This window comes from Panthera onca, chromosome D3 (genome assembly GCF_046562875.1).
Source record: "Panthera onca isolate mPanOnc1 chromosome D3, mPanOnc1 haplotype 2, whole genome shotgun sequence".
In the NCBI taxonomy this organism is placed as follows: Eukaryota; Metazoa; Chordata; class Mammalia; order Carnivora; family Felidae; genus Panthera; species Panthera onca.
Window position 1 is genome coordinate 17,383,085 of NC_138350.1, and position 16,920 is coordinate 17,400,004.

At 55.5% G+C, this 16,920-nt stretch overlaps 1 protein-coding gene across 2 annotated transcripts in view; it reads left to right on the plus strand.

Moving 5' to 3' along the window:
* The window catches only part of FAM222A (family with sequence similarity 222 member A), a 55,653-nt gene that overhangs the window by 15,112 nt on the left and 23,621 nt on the right, over positions 1 to 16,920 (plus strand). The window contains exon 2 of one of the 2 annotated variants that reach the window (XM_078435677.2): positions 15,018 to 15,145. In XM_078435677.2, coding sequence (XP_078291803.1) covers positions 15,064 to 15,145 — 82 coding nt within the window. In that variant the 5' untranslated portion in view covers positions 15,018 to 15,063. The remainder of the gene's footprint in view (positions 1 to 15,017; positions 15,146 to 16,920) is intronic. The other variant, XM_078435678.2, reaches the window with a different exon arrangement.

Sequence of the window (16,920 nt, forward strand, 5' to 3'; positions counted from 1 at the left end):
CCACTGGGGCCAACCAGGTGACGCGATGAGCAAATGCACCTGCCCCACTGGGCCTCATGGGGGTGTGGGCTCGGTGGTTCCTGAGCTGCCAGTTTTCATTCGTTTGTTTTCAAGGCAAACCAGACAAGGAGAATTTGGAGGAGAATTTTAGTTTTTCTTTTCTTTTTAATATTGGCAACCATGTCACTTTTTTTCCCCCCACTACAGCAAACAGGGCAAAGAAAAGCTGTTTGTGGGCGGGATTTGTACCCTTCAGGGACGTGGTGGTGCCTGGGTAGAGAGCACAGCCAGCCAGAGCCCCCAGAACCCAGCGGCAGCTCCAAGCACCTCTCAAGACACCCCCAGATGCCGCCTTCACTGCCAGAGGCAGGAGGCAGGGCCCAAAGCCCCGCGAGGGCACCACCCAAATAGCTATAATCAGCAGCCTCGCCAAGACTTCAAACTCACCCAATTATCCTGCGAGGGAAAAAAAACACAAAATGAAAACAAATTAACATGTTTGCATAGAAGCTGCTGCAGCAACACACACAGCCGCGCGCGCGTGCACTTGCCGGCGCATGTCCCAGCCAGGCCCCGAGACGCCGCTGCCACCACCGCCTCCCCGAGCCCGGCACCCACTGCCAGGGCTGGGCTGTGCCAGTCTGTGCCCACTCCCCTGGGCCAAAATGTGCCCTAGGCCCAGCGACTAGACCGTCACCAAACCCGAGGGGGCAATGTCTCAGTCCTCCAGCTTTCAGGGTTTTTTCTCCGCCCCCCCCCCGCCCCACACCAATTTAATAAATACCTGGAATTCACTGTGTGCCAAAATCCAACCTCACTGATGGGGAAATAAGCACAGAGAGGTGAGTTGACCTGCCCCAGGCTGCACAGCTGGTGAGTGGAAGAGGTGGGGTTTCAATCCAGAGAGGCCAGCTCCGGAGTCCTCCCCGTAACCACCAAGGCTTCTCTGTGGCTCCCTCTTGTCCGTGGATGAGGTGCCAAGACCTCAGCCTGGCCTTCAAGACCACCACCCCACCCCAGCCCCTCCAGTCCGTGTCCATTCTTGCACACCCCACCCAAATTGCCTACCCCTTGTTTTTTTATGCTGAGGGGCCGTGGGTGGGGTGGTCATGATCGCGGAGCCACACGGATATGGGTTCAAATCCCCGACCCACCGGTCCCTCACTGGATGGCTTTGGGCAAGTGGCTTCCCTTCTCCGTGCCTCAGTTTCCCCTCCTGGAAGACTGGGATAATAATGGTCTCTACTTCAGGGAGGTTATGAGGATTCAGTGGGCAGATGACTGCTAGGTACTACCTCTGGCATCTGCACGTGGGGTGGGGTCTTCCAATGGAATACATTCCCACCCCTGCCCTACCGTTCAGTGAGCCCTACAGGCCTGGCTCATCAGACTCACTAAGCCCCTCTCGGTGTGCCATGTGCTCCGTGCAGCACCCTGCTCTGGGCTCCCTCGGAGCTCCATCTGACCGGGGTTGGGGTCGTCGGGCGTGTGCCTCACCATCCCTGCCGTGCCTGCTGGGTCCCCACAGCCCGGCACTGCAGGTGCTCAGGCAAGGCTTGGAGCATGCAGCCACCAACGCCCACTCTGACCTGAGCGTACGTGGGGCTCGTCCCTGCGAGGTGAAGGATAAACCTTACTGGGAGAGCTGGGGTTCAGGTCTTGGAGCTCAAGGGTCCCCAGGCCAGGGCCACACGTACCTCGTCGGGTCCCCTCGCGCTGCTCTGCATGGGCCGGGGACAAATCCCTCCCCTTGTTGAAGCCATTGTCCTCTCTGGCCCGCGATGGTGAAAGTGGAGGGTGGATGCTGCCGGCACGGTGGGCACCCAGTGGTGGATTTCAAGGGGCTAAGAAGGCACCGCCGAGCAAGTGACTGCACTCCACGTGCTCCTCATCCTGCCCAGTCTTCTCGGCCCAGTGACAGAGGTGCCGTCTCTAGCCCCAGTTTTCAGATGGAGAAACAGGCCCCCAGGGACCTGCTGACTTAGGAGAGTCCTGCCGGAAGTGGCAGAGAGGGCCCCGGGTCGCTGCTTCAGCCTTCGCGCCCACTGCAGGGGCTAGGGGGGCCGCGCCTTGCAGCTCTGGGGCGTGAGGCCCAGCAGGATGCCATCCTGCTGGTGGCGGTGGGAGGCTGACTTCGCTGTGCTCAGGACGGCCCCTCTGGCGTCAGCCCCTTCCTTGGCCTGCAGTCCTGCTGACCACTCAGAGTCAGGGCAGTGTCCAGGGGAGGTGGCCCAGTGCCCACCCCAGGAGCGACCAGTGGGACGCCGGGCGCCCACTTGGAATCCCAGCCTTCCCTTGGTCTGCCCCAGCCGCCGGCTTCAGGGCGCAGCAGACCCTGCTTCGTGTGCAGACCCCACCAGGTGACCTTGGACAGACCCTGGGCCTCGCTGAGCCTCTGCTTGAGGCATGGATATGCCTGTGCTTCTCAGGGCGGGCTCAAGGCTGGGTGGAGCAAGGGGCGCCCCTCCCCGTCTTCCAGAATCTTCCCAGCCCTTGAGCCTCCGTGACACCACTTGCGGTGGGGCTCACGTTGCCGCCCGGCCCACACCCCACTCACCCATCTGCACTGTCAAGTACCCACTTGGTTCTCTGGGGGCCTTCGTGTTCCAGATGTGTGGAGGGGTTTGTTGGACTGAGGTGGTAGGTACGCGGTGCGGTCAAATGAGGGAGAGACCCCAGGGGCCAGGGCACGTCACCAGAGAGGAGAGCTGTGGGCCCTGGGTCACACAAGGGGTGGTCGGGAAGGAAAGGCCCAGTGCATTCCTCTGTTCATTCGGTGGGAATTTACTGAGCATCTACTGTGTGCCTGGCCTTGGTGTAGAAAGAAACTAGAGATGGGCCTGTGAGGCCCCAGGTTCGGCCACCTTCCTGCTGAGCACCGCTGGGCCAAGCCACAGTCTCTCCAGACCCAGCCTTCTCACACAGGGTTATGGAGAGGGTCACTGGGAGGTGACGTTCGGTGCTAAGTGGTTGAGAGCCTGGGAGTCACACACGGAGGTTCATCCCCTGTCCCACCCCTTGGGGATCAGGTAGGAGCTGGTCCATGGAGCTATGTCATGGAGCTATGTATGACAGGGGACACGTGCTCACCCTTCTGAGGCAGAAGCTGGGAGCTGGTGGGGTGTAAGAGGTAGGTAGGGAGAATGTTCTCTTTCCTCCCTCATTACAAAAGTAAAATTAATCTTTTAGTATTTGGAAGCAATATGACTGATAAAAATTCAGCCACCATCCAGCTGCCCAGAGCTCAGCACTTGCTCTCATGCTGGGGACATTCCCCCCAGGTGTTGGGTGTTCGGGAAGGATCTGGTTTCACCTTGTATAAATGACGCCCTGGTCAAGTGGGGCTTGTGTGAGTTAGTGTGGACAAGGCCAAGCCCAGGCCTGGCCTGGAGGAAGGGCCCGCGCCGATAGGCACATTCCGGCCTGGGCTTCTGGGAGCCACCTGCCCGCCCGCCCAGCAGCCCATTGTCTGGCATGTGGGGGCTCGGAGCAGCCGTTGTTCTGCACACATCTGATCCTGTCTTTTCCACATCAGATCATTTGTAACCGTCACCAGGCAATCGGGCCCGTCGCTGATTCAATCTCGGCTTTGTGCTGTCACAGCTGTTTTTCCGCGCCGGGCTGATTTTGAAAGGAGGCCCATCTTCTGGGCCCGCTCTTCAGAAGCAGGGGGAGGGGGTGGGGGGTCTTTATGTGTGTCTGTGGGTGTGCGCGTGCCCGTCACCCCCACCCCCTGTGCATCCCCTGCCCCAAACACACATACACACGCCTCTGCCTCCCCTCGCCGGAGTCGAATTCGGAATGAGGTACACAGATAAGGGCCCCGGGGCCCCACCCCATCCCCTACCACCTGCCCACCCCGGGCACCTATGTGCCCCAATGTGCAAACACAGTAGAGATTGTGCTCCAGTGGAAGAGGCAGATGCTAAATTGTTCATCAATAAGGTCATTTCAGAGTGGTAATGATAATGAAGGACCTAGAGCTATGATGGAATAGTGGCTGGAGCAGTCAAGGAGGGCCTCTTAGAGGAGGTGATGTTTGAATTGAGGTGTGAATGAGGAGTTGAGCTGGCACAAAAGTGTCCCCCCTTCTGAACTGAGATGGTCTGTAAGTGTAAAATCCATCCCGGATTTCAAAGGCTTAGCCGGGGGTTGGGGGTTGGGGGTTGGGGGGAGGGTGGGACATAAACTATCTCATTAGTAATTTTTAAATATTGATTACATGTTGAAGTGATCCTATTTTGGACATATTAGATTAAATGAAATGTCATTAAACAGAATTTCCCTTGTGGATACTAGACAATTTGTAATTACATTATATTTCTATTGGAGAGCACTGGTGTATTTAGGAGAGACAAAACTATGAGCGCAAAGGTCCTGGGGTGATACCGAGGTTGACCATTGACCTGTTAGAAGAGCAGGGTAGCAAGAGGAGAAGGATAGTGTAGATAGGGAGTGGAAAGACGCTCACATAGAGCCTTAGAGGATATTGATAGAAACGCCATGGAAGCCAGTGGGGGAGTTTAGAGTAGAAAAGGAAGTGAGTTCCACGTAGAAGCTCAGCCTGGCCCCTGCGGGGTGGAGAGTAGAATGAAGGGGCCCTGTGGAGGCTGGGACGTGATGGGGCGCATGGCCAGAGCATGGGTCTGTTGTGGAAGAGCTGCAGGAAGGACCTGCTGGAGGGTTGTCTGGACCAGCTTTGCTTCCCTTCACGCCTGGATTTCAAAGCCTCTGGGCCCTCTCGTGCTCCTGCCTCTCTCTCTCTCCACCCATCCCCACCTTTCCCAGCCACTGCCTCCTCCCTGAGCAGCTGCTCCCTGTCACGTCCAACAATTTATAATACATCCAGCTCCTCGCCTCCAGGTGGTCAGTGGTTGAAATCCTTTTCAAAAAGTTACTTAAGGGGCACCTGGGTGGCTCAGTCGGTGGAGCATCCAACTCTTGATCTCAGGGCTTGATCTCATGAGTTCAAGCCCTATGTTGGGTATGGAGCCTACTTAAAAAAAATTAAAAAAAAGTGATGCACAGTCACTGTAGAAAAATTAGAAATAGAAGCACAAAGAAGAAGAATCAGACTCCCTAGAGATAAACACAGTCACATGGCCAGGCTGTGGCAGAGCTGGGGTTTGAACCCAGGTGGGTTGGCCCCAGCATCCCAGTGCTGAGATCACAGCGCCCTGTGGCCAGATGACACTGAGGGAGCCCCTCTCCCAGAAAAGGGCTTAAAGACGCAGCACCCCCAGCCCAGCTCACAGCAAAGGACAGAAGCTGGACACCTGGCCCACGCACAAGTGGGGCTTGGCTCTGGGGGGTTAACATATATATAAATCTATTGATGATATAGTTGGGCTAGAGTGCCTCGTCTTGTTTCCCTGTCCCCTGTCCTTTGAAGGCTCTGCTCATTTCTGTTCTAGCCTGATCCTCTGAAGCATCTGTTGATCTTTGGCTCCTGGCTCAAAGTGAAGAACAAACTTCAACCAGACACTTTTATCCACCCCTCCTCTTACCCCACCCCACACCTGGGCGTCTGTCTCCTAGTCTCCTAAGCACTCCTGGCCTTCCTGCCCTGGGCCCAGTTTTCTGCCCTTCCTCCCTCCCCTCAGGGTCTAAGTCTGGCCCAGCCCAGCCCTGCCCCTCCACCAACTAACTGCCTGCCCTGTGGCCCTGGACAGCGCCACCCCCACCCCCCCACCCCCACCGCCTCCCCACAACTCTGTCCTGGCCTCTGTTTCCTCATGGGTACACAGACCGTAGTAATCTCTTTCTCTAGGTTGTGGGGTTGGTTAAATGACGTGATGTCTGTAAAGTGCTGAGCCCATGGGAACACTAAAAATAAAAATCAGCTCCTATTATTACTCTGATTATTAGATTTTCTGCTTCCCTGTTGTTGGGTTAAGCCTGAACTGTGGGGTGCAGGGACCTGGGGGCATGCAGGGGGATAGGTGAGAAGATGCATGGGAGCACTGAGCCCCTCCCAGCTCCACGATGGGTCTTACGTTTGCCCTTTGCACAGTGTTCCCCCTTCCGGACTCATTATCCCCAGTCATCTCTCTGGTAACACCCGGTATCGTTTTAGTTTCCACTTGTATGTTGCTCCTCCACAAAGGTTCCATGACCTCCAACAAAAATCCTGGGTTGGGGCCTTTCTGCTGCTGACATTCAGTATATTGATGCCTGGCTTCACCCCCACCCCCCATCCCTTGGCTGGAAGGTAACAGTGGAGACCTTGCTGTCACTTATGCCTAGGTCAGGATAGGGGAAGAATGGATGACCTGTACAGTCGTGCCACCACCACCCCCGCCCCGCCCCCCCAGCACTTCCCTTCCTGGGATCTGGCTCTCAGGGAGTGGAAGCTGGGTAGGGGTCTGAGATTTGCTAGCTTTGCTTCCCTGGCTAGGGCTTCCTGAAGGCTCCTTTTTGTGAGAACGAGCCCCACCCCCATTCACTCCCCTGGTGCTCCTGGGCCATCTTTGATTCTGGGAGGAGACCAACTAGGTGTGATGCCAGTGCCAACAACTACCCCCTCACCCCATCACTAGAGGGAGCGGTTTTCAAGCCTTTTTATGGACCCACCCACCCACCCACCCAGCACCTTCTCTTAGCCTCTCCCTGCCCTGAACCAGCACTTGGCCACAGGAGGTGGATCTCGCCACCTCGTGACTGAGGTCCCTGCCCCTGGTGACCCTGCCTGGCCTTAACGCAGATGGGGTGCTCTTAGTTACTCATCAAGAGGGTTCCTTCTCCTTCCTGGAGCTGCTGCAAGTTCTTCACATTCCCGTTTTTTTCCAAGTCTTCATAGGGACCCTTTCTCCTCCCCTCTTCACCTGTTTACTACCTATCTGTTGATAATAATCATAAATGATACTAATAACAGCTACCACTTGGACAGTTACTACTATGACCCTGGCACCTTATTTGTATGATCCCTGGTAAGAAATTAACCCCTTTTTCAGAGGAGGAAACTGACTCTCAGAGGGATTTGCCCTAGGCATCAGAGTTAAGGGATAAAGCTGGGGTTCAGTTAAGGGATAAAGCTCAGACATCTGGTTCCAAAGCCTGGAACAATATTGTCACTCTCCTTAGGAGGCAGTGGAGCTGTCCTTTCATTGTGACACCCCTAGGCTAGGTAGGGTGGCCCCATCATGGCTACCCCTTGTCTGCCTTGTCGTTGCCCTTCTGACACCCTCATCCCGCTGTCAGGGTCTGTCACTGCCTCAGCATCTCACACAGGACCCCACACACAGTAGGTGCTTAATTTGTCATGTCTCCAGAGGTTGGAGTGCCACCCAGGGCAAATAACATCTAGATTAGTTCCCATGGTGACTGACGTCACTGTGCTCCCAGGCTCTGCCCTGCCCCTTTCCGCCGGGGCGCTCGCACTGGGAGCTGGCCGTGGTGCTGAAGGGCTCGGGAGAGCCACCCACCCTAAACCGCCCCCTCTGTCCTAGTTGGTCATTTTCTGAGCCCTGTTTTGCCTCAACACCCTGGGCCAGCTTCTTGCCCATCCTTCCTTCAGGAGATGGTTTCCTAGGGGCCCACTATGCACGGCCACTGGTCATAGTATCATATACCCTTGGAGAAGGGATCAGAGAGAGCCACGCAAGGAACTCCCATTAGTTTGATTATTGATCAGACGTTTATCAAGCACCTTGTGTGTCTCTGAGAAGCCCTTGAGGAACCTGGGCTCCAGCTGAAAGTCAAGTAGAATTTCAAGGGGCAGGTAGAGACTCAGGAAGGGCTTGCAGGCAGAAGGGATTCCATGGGCAAAGGCCTGCACGTGTGGTGGTGAGAAGCTTGCGCTCGCCACAAGGCTCCGCTGAGGCTGCCTGCCCTCTGAATTCGTGATTGTCAGTTCACTTTTTGGTGTCTCCTGGCAGCCCAAAACTGCCCGCCTCTCTGGCTCCAGTGCCCAGCTCAGGGCTGGACCTAGACTGAATGGAGAGTTGTCTCCCAGGCCAACTCCCAGGATGGAATCTCTGTCCTGGGAACAGAGGGAGCCAGGGATGCTTTGTGGCCAGATTTGCATTTTGGAGAGACCTCTGGCCCTGTGGGGGTGTGGGGATGGATGCAGCAGTAATCCTGGCGGTAGATGAGGCGGCCTGTTGAAGGGGGCAGTGCCCCTCCACCCCAACCTTTGAAAAAAGAAAGTGAAAATCCCCTTCTGGTGCTGCAACCCAAATGGCAGTGGGGAAATAATCACTTTTCACAGACCCCTTATCCACAGCCAAGCCCTGCGCCAGTTTAATCAGCAGTGGTGGTGCGACTTGAAGATTCCCGGGCTTGAGAGATCAGGAGAGGGGTTAAAGAAAATTACCCTCGCCTCCTCCATGCTAATGTAATCTCTAACCAGATCTGCCTAGCCGCAGCTCAAATTGCTTTTTAGATTAACATTTAATTATTAACAGGGTCCCCTGGAAGGCCTCAGGCTCAGAACAGGGATGGGGGAGGGAGCTGCAGGAGGGGGGATGGGGGTGGGCTTCTACTCTGGCTGCCCTGCAGAGAGACAGAGTGGGATGGGGGGGAGGAGTAGGGGAGAGTGGGGTCAGGAAGAGAACAAGAAAGAGGGACAGCAGGAAAGAAGAAGAGAGACGCCAGGAGGGGAAGGCAGATGGAGTAAGGGACAGGGAGAGAGAGACCAAGAAGAGGAAGAAAGAGACAGACAGTGGATCTTCCTGTTGTTGGGGAGGGGCTGTGCACCCTGATTCCCTATGGCACTCCTGGGCAAGGGTCCCTCCGCCCCTCTGTCCTGGCCAGAGGCAGGCGATGTTCCTGCCCCTCACTGTTTATGGAGGACTGAGCTTCTGAGGCTTCGAGCTGGCCTGACTTGTGGTGCTGGAGACGGTCACAGATAAAGTGACTTGAGGCCACACAATCAAGATCTGACTCCAACCCTCCCAGGCTCCCAGTCCAGTGCTCATTCCCTTCCCCAAGCCCTGGGCCTCCCACCCACCTCCACTACACATCTTCCCTGTAGGTGGGGGTCAGGCTCTGTGGCCAGGACAGGGTGAGGAGGAATAAGGCTTCCTGTAAAGCAGCGGGGGCAGGGAAAGGATCAAGGTGAGAACTGTGGGCAGCTCCTGCCTCCTCCCCCTTGGAGGTTTGTGGGGCCTCCGAGGAGTAGTGGGCAACTCCTTCAACCTCTGTTAGGAAACTCAGAGTCCTAAGAGTCCTAACGGTCCACCCAGAGCTCCAGGTGAACTGCTGGATTTCTCCAGCTCCCTGTCTTATCCCAACTCAAGATTCTGAATCCCTCAAGTACAGGCTGCATCTAGAACCCCCCTCCGTGTGCCAACAGAAGACCTAGCCCTGTTGCCTTGCACACAGTTAGTGCACTGGATTGTTTGAAAACTAAATCGTAACATCCCCACATGTCTAAGCTGGAAGCACCTCCTACAAGATCCGCTGGTCTACGCCCCATCAAGGTTCAGTGAGGGAAACTGAGAGTCAGGGAGGGACGGTGACTTCCTCCAGGTCACTCAGCCGATCAGAACCCTGGTGTGGGCACGTGCCACCCACAGCTTTCCTCTGTGAACTCCTATTCTCATCGCACACTGGGAAGGGCCTGGCATGACCTTCCCCTCCAAGCCACAGCTAGTCTTTGGCCTTGAGTAGAGCCAAGGAGGCCAGAGCAGGCAGCTCCAGGAGCAGGGGAAAGACACAGGCTGGAAGTGGATGGCCATGGCCTTCATGAGGTCACAGCCTCTCCAAGCATGTCCTCATATTCTGCCCTGCTTTAGGGCCAGCCCGGCCTGGCAAGGGACTATCTGCTGACCTGCAGGATGCATGAGGGAGAGCTCTGTCCAACTGCCACCTTAGAGAAATAGGAGCAGCTGGTAGAGGGAGAAGCCAGGAAAGTTCACTTTAAATGGGCTAGATTCGGGAGTGGGAAGTCCGTTCTTACTGGATGTTCTCTTTAGCAGGACATTCTTAACCGATTTTTGTACAGCCCACGAGGCACTGGACTGGCCCTCAAAAGATGCTCAGGGAGTGTTTGCTGCCTGAATGAATGAATGAATGAATGAACGAACAAACGAGGGAGGGAGGGAGGGAGGAAGGGAATGGGTGGGTAGATGACAGGCACCTCAAAACGTTCTCACAGAGGCAGGGTCTGCAATATATTCAGCTCAGTATTGTTCTGCCCAACACAGGCCTCACACGCTGTCCTCTGTGAATGTTTATGGGATGAGTAAGTGGCCTCCTGGGAGTCCCTCCTCCTCCTTCCCCTCCTCACCTCCCTCTCTGTGATCCCAGCCCCTCCTGGAAGAGAATCAAAGTGGATTTGGGCACTGGAGAGAAGCAGGCCTTTGCCTCTGCTCCTTCCTGCCCAGCTGCCTAGAAGCTGGGGACTGAGGCCCCCCCCCCCCCACGATTGATCCAGGGGTGGGGGCCACATGGTGTGGGGCTGAGGGTGCAGTCTCTGGTTGGGAGTGACACCTAAAAGCTGCATGACCTTGTGCAGATTCCTTCCCTTCGTGACCATTTCCTAATCTGTGAAATGGGGCTAAAACAGCACCCACCCCAGAGGCTGCTAGGAAGCTGCGGTGAGGTATAACGGACAGGATGCACGTGGGGTGTGGCACAGAGGGAAACTTCGATAAATGGGAAGTGCTATTATTAGTACTAATGTGTGTATAGTTACTTGTGAGCTTCCCCCTCCCACTGGCTGGGGCTTCCCGAGGCCCCCTGCAGCCAGACAGGCTGGGAGAGATGACAGAAAGCAGGCAGGCCCAAAGGCCCCAATTCCCTGTTCTTTTAATAAAAATAAAGACCCTTTAGACATCCTTCTCCTATGCATTGTTCTGCCAAGGCAAGCAGCACAGACTCAATTCCTCCTCGGACTTGGAAAGTTCCTTCCTTTCTTTCCCCTCCCCTGTCACATTTCCTTTATCTAAATCCTCAGCCATGAAAGGGCATATCGACAGCTGGGGGCGTTATCTGGTGGAGGGGACCTTTTCCTAGGGGTGCCTCTGAGATAAGACGTCTTATCAGCCCCCACGTCAGGAATGATGCCAAAGCATTCTAATCATTGAGGCTTGCGACATTTTCTCCCTCCCTCCCCCCACCCCCTTTTTTTATTAAAGTCACAAAAGACCTTGGGCGTATAAACAGCCTGATTTGCAGATAGGGTTTCAAAATGAGCAGCATTCCCAGGACGGTCCCTGGCTTGGGGAGTCATGAGTCTGGGTGGGGCCTCCAAGGTGCCGGCTTTCTGCAGATGGGATGATGCCAAGCAGAGAGGGGGCAAGGTGGGGTCAAGGCAAAGAACCTGAGTGTTTTAGGCGCCTGCCCCATTCCTGTCCCCAGCTTGCTGTGTGACCTTGTGCAGGATGCTCGACTTCTCTGGGCCTTGGTCACTTCGTCTGACAACGGATTCATTGATTCAGCCCTTCATTCAGCACCTATGTATTAAATGATTGCTCTTTGCCAGGCACCAGGAGAAAGAGACAAATAAGACATGGTCCTTGCCCCCGAGAAACTCACAGTCCAGTGGAAAGAGACAGACGTGAAAATTGGCACTTACAACTCGGCGTGACTAGGACCGTGAGGGGGGATGCCCAGAGGAGGGGACAGCTGAGCCAGAGTCTGAGTTAAAATGGATTGGGGTGGCGGTGCTGTAGGCAGAGGGGCCAGCACAGGCAAAGGTTTGGGCGTGTGGGGCAGCCAGCTGGAGGGAGGTCTAGAAGAGCTAGGGCGGTGGAGGGGGAGGGTGCAGGCAAAGAAGGCTGGGCTCTATTCTGGGGCCAGAGAGACATTGAAGGGCAAGGAGAGGGGTCTTTGTCCTGTTATAGATGGTTGGGATGATGTGGGAACTGGTGGTAACCCACTCGTCATCGTGCTCGGCCGGCTCCTACCCCCTCCCACCCACAACGTGCCCCAGCAGTAGGGCACAGGGTTCCTGGGAAAATGAGCAGTGAATTGGGATTAGAGGCACAGAGAGAAAAGCCCTTCCTCTTCAAGTGAAGATGGTCTCTCAGACAGCAGGGCCCTCCCTGCCGGTCCTCCAGAAGTGAGGGATAAAATGATTCAGGCAGTTGCACTGAGCTGAGGCCTTAACATGGATTCTGTTCCCTCGGTGGTGGCAGGGGAGGGGGGGCAGGATCCTCCGTCGCCCCCCCCCCCCCCGAGCTGGGGCAGGTGACCTGTTGGCTCCCAGAACCGCCTAGGTGTCCACCATCAGAGCATTCTGAAAACCAGAGCCTCACCGGGAGGGCAGCTGATGGGGTCCAGAGAGGCCCCAAATGAGGCAGTCTGCCCCTCACCCCCAACAACTACAGCCCCCAGCCTGCCCCTTTCAGCTGCAAAGCATGCTGTAATGTGTGGCCCAAGGGGAGTTGTGGGGGGGCCTGGACAGGGGCTGGGCTTCTTGGGCCCCTGGCACCCAGTGAAAGGCAAGAGGGAGGAAGGACCTGCGCGCGGGGGCCGGGGGGGCGGGGGGGAGTGTTGGGCATTGTCTGGACCCTGGTGGATAATGACCTGGGAGGGTCAGGGAGCCTCTTTTACAAGAGAGGGGCGGTAGCTCCCCTGGGGTCACACAGTGGGCACTGGGGTAGGGGTATGTAGGTTCCAGGTTGCCTGGCCTGGCCTGCAGGTTGCCTGCTGGGGGGGGGGGGGGGGAGGGGGGGGAGGCTTACACAGCCACTGCCTGCTGCGTGGCCCTGCGCAGGGTGTGGCCTCTCTCTGGCTTGGGTTTCCCCGAGAGGACTTTCACCTGCAGCTGGCAGGCCTTCTCCGGCTCTCCCCTCTGTCCCCCAAACCCTGTGTCAGAGCAGTGAGAAGGGGGCACCATGCTGGGCTGCTGGGCTCTTCCCTTCCAGGTGCACACACCGTTGTGCGTGACCGTGGACAGCCTGCTTGTGCATGAGGGCGCCAGGGGGCGTGGAGGGGCGCGGCACCACTGGTAAGGATGGGCAGCACTGTGCCCATCTCGGGAGATGTCCGTAGTGAGCGTGTGACGGCATCGTGCCCACGTGTCCCCAGGTGTCCGAGCGGGGCAGAGTGTGTGCACGGCTATATCCTGAAGGGCCCAAGTCCCCAGTCCCCGAGGCTCAGTGCCTCCTTCCTGCAGTCAAGGGCTTTCATCCCTGCAATAAGCCCCACTTCATTCCCTTTTTAAACTGTGTAATTTCTGCCTGATTGTAATGGCATATTTTAAAATTACCAGAAATCAAAGCCGGGAAGTGGATACTGCAGCTCTGACTGCGCTGCATCGTCGCTGCGTTAAGGCTGGCGATTGGGGGTGGGGGGAGGGGGAGAACCGCCTCCCCTCCCCCATTCACCCCTACTTTTTTTTTTCTTGTCTTTTTTTTTTTTTTTTTGAGACAGTAATAGGAGAAAATTGGTTTTGAAACTGAATAAAAGTCCCTTTCAGAGTAAATCATTTCTTTCAGGGTACCTTTGCTGAAAGTAAAATAGAGCATAATGAAAGGTGGTTACGTGATTGTCTTTCATTTACCGAGAGGCCAGGACAGACAGGAGGCTGCAACCGTCTCGGGGAAATTCAAGATTGGAATAATTGCGCCGTAACAAGGAGCTTGTTGTGAAATTAGTATCTTAAGAAAGTAGTGAAAAAAGGCTTTTCCTCATGAATACTTCATTATTAGAAGAAAGCAGCAGAATTTAAGGGCTCCAGACACCTGTTTAGTATTAAATAACTCCCCTTTCTTCCCCTTAAACACACACCCCCTCCTCTTTCTTCTTCTCTTTTTTTTTTTTTTTTTTTTAAAGAACTGGCAAGAGGATTGAGCTGGCCCAGCTTGGCTGCTCAAGACGTGGGTGGGGTGGGGTCAGGAGGTAGTGGGGATCCAGTGCCCGGGGTGGGTGGACATCAGGGGTGGCTTGGGCCCGTGGCTCTGGCTCCTTACCGAGGAGAGAGGAAGGGAGGGGCCCTTGCAGGGAAAACTCCTGTCTTTTCTCCATGGCCTCCAGGGCAGGCTCACCCTGCCCCTCAGAGGCTCTGTGTTCTTGGGCAAGTGGGTTTTTCGAAGATAAGAGTGCACGTTTCCTTGTAAACACTGGGCATCTGACTCTGGGCAAGTGAGCACAACGTGGACCTGTCTGGAGCCTCATCTGAGCTGCCACCTGTGGGGGACCCTGCCCAGCCTGGCAGGGTAGAGCTGCCTTGGGCGGCCCTGCCCTTCCTGTCTGGGGTGGGGAGCTCAGGCAGGGGGTCCTTGGGACCTGGGCTCAGGGCTCAGTCAGGCTCAGTGGGGATCAGGGCGGGAGATCACGCTTTCTCCCAGCAGTGCCGTCCCGGACGTCTTCCTGTAGGGGTGCCGGGAGAATGCCCCAGATCAACATTCCAAAACGCTGGAACACCCACGTGCACACTGGCAGTTCCTGGGTACCCCTCACGTAGCTTCCAAAGATGACCACATGGGGCCTTTGCCCTCCATGAGCCCGAGGCTGAAGAGCAGGGACAGAGGTGGTGACGAGAGAGCCAGAGGACACAACCCACTGGAAGGGAGGGAGTGCGGATGTGTCCAGGCGTGGGGGCATCAGGGAGGCCCCCTGGAGGAGGTGACCCGCACAACGGGCAGGGCCAGGACGTGTCTGACCGTTCTGTTCTGGCCCCATCACAGTGGAAATCCACCACTCGTGACCTGGATTCTTTTTTTCTTAAGTTTATTTTTGAGAGTGGGCAGGGCAGAAATAGAGGGAGAGAGAATCCCAAGCAGGCTCCATGCTATCAGCACAGAGACAACTCAGGGCTTGAACCCACAAACCATGAAATCATGACCTGAGCCAAAATCAAGAGTCAGACATCTAACCGACTGAGCCACCCAGGCGCCCTGAGATCTGGAATCTTTTCCTTCTTGTGAGGCCACGGATGAGCCTCTTCACGCCTCCGGGCCTCAGTGTCCTCCTCCGCCAGATAAGGGAGAAGGGGCGTCTCCTCTGAAAGTCTCTGACGCTCTGCTGGGTAGTGGGGAGGCTGCTGGCAGTGACCCCAGCCCGGGGAGGTGGGAGGCCCGCACGGAGCAGCCTGAGTGACAAGCACCTCGTCTCCCTCCTCACAGGGACCCTGCCGCAGAGTGCGCCCCGCCGCGGGCCCCCAGCTCAGCCATGTTGGCCTGTCTCCAGAGGACCCAGAACCCACCGGGCCAGCACCTGGCCTGCCCGAGCAAGAGCCGGGAGCTGCGTAAGTGTGAGTGCACGCCCTCCCCTGCCCCCTTCTGCTGTCCGCTGAACCCACAGAGCGTGCCCTGTTCCTAGACACGTCCTGCTCCCCCCACCCAAGCCTCTGTGGGGCAGACGCAGACGGAATGCCATCCGAACTGGCATGTCCGCCCACCGTGACCCTGCCCAGAACTCACCCTGTTCCCGGTCTTTGCCTGTGCTGTGCTGCCTCCCCCACGACAGCACCTACCCCCTTTGGCTGACTCCCACTGGGTACGACCTCCTTCCAGGAGCCCTCTCTGACCCCGGCCCCCTGTGTGTGACCCCACGATGCACCACGTCTGTCTCAATCACCATTTTCCTGTGCTGTTAGCAGAGAGTAGGACAGTGTGGAAGCAAATAGTCCTGAATGGGATCCTAGCTTGGGGCCTGATTTGCTGTGTGACCTTGGGCAGGTCCTTGCCCTCTCTGGGCCTTGCTTTTCAGTGTGTCAAATTAGGGAGCTGGACTTGGTGATCTCCAAGGGTCTGTCTTCCTTGGCCATCTAGGATAGGGATGACAAACCCTCTGATTATTTGTAGCCACCATAGGGTTTTTGAAAAGTTGCAGTATTTGGAAACATTTGAAAACAGGGAGATTTGCATAATAACCTGGATTTTTAATGTCTCTTGGGGGAAAAAAAAAAAAAATCAGAGGATCTGGCAACATAGGCCTGGGTTCCTGAACTGCAGCTGTTGGTTGGAACTGAACTGCTCTCGTCTCTTTGAAGATCTCTGCCTCCTGTTCCCCACAGTTCCCACCCCCTCCCCGTTGGCTCCGTCCCACAGCTCAGGAGTGGTTGCCACACATCACTGTGCTTACGCTGCTGCTCTTTTTTCTTTCTTGTTCTGTGTTTATCTTCAGACAAGGTAGTACACTCATGTGGTCCAGTATACAAGAGGAACAAGGGGCGTGTATACAGACAAAAGTCCCCATCTCGCTCCTGTCATACGGCCGCCCACTCCCCTTCTCAGAGGCAGCCAGTGTCGTCCTGTGTGTCCTTCCAGACGTTCTCTGCACAACCCAGCACACCTGGGACATAGCCACACATCCTCCCAGTGGGCCCTGTGGGTCAGCATCTAAAGAGCTTCTTCCTTCTTCGGCCCTTTAGTTTTCCAGAGCAAGGGCGAACTGTGTTTCATTTGGCCAGTCCTCTATATACACTGGACCTGCCCGTTGCCATTACAAGCAGTGCAGCGATCAGCAACCACATGTATGTGTCACAAAGGTGTGAGCAAAACTGCAGGATAGGTTTCTCGAGGGTCCAAGGTATTTGTACTTGTAATTTTGAACTATGTGGTCTGATTAACATATTCAGACGACTGTGTGTGAGACAGCCTGTCTGCCCACACCCTCGCCCATCACGGCACAGTCTCAAAACTTCTAGGCTCTGCTCACCTCATCAGAGAAAAATAGGATCCCAGTGCAGTTTTAGATTAACATGTAACATGAATGAGGATGAATATCTTCTCATGTCTGGGCCATCTGTTTTCTCTTTGAACTGATTCATCTCCTTGGTCCATCTTTTTCAGTTGGGTAGGTTTTGTCCTTATTGAATTACAGGAGCTCTTTGCATATAACGGAATTAGACCTCGGTCTGTCATTTGAATTGCATATGGTTTCCCCGATTTATCATTTGTCTTTGATTCTGCCATGAAGACATTTTCTTTGTGAAGTGAAATCTGTATTTCCTTTTATGGCCCCTGGATTTTGTGTCATACTTAGAATATCCTTCCTCATGCTGAGATCAGGGTTTCCTCTAGT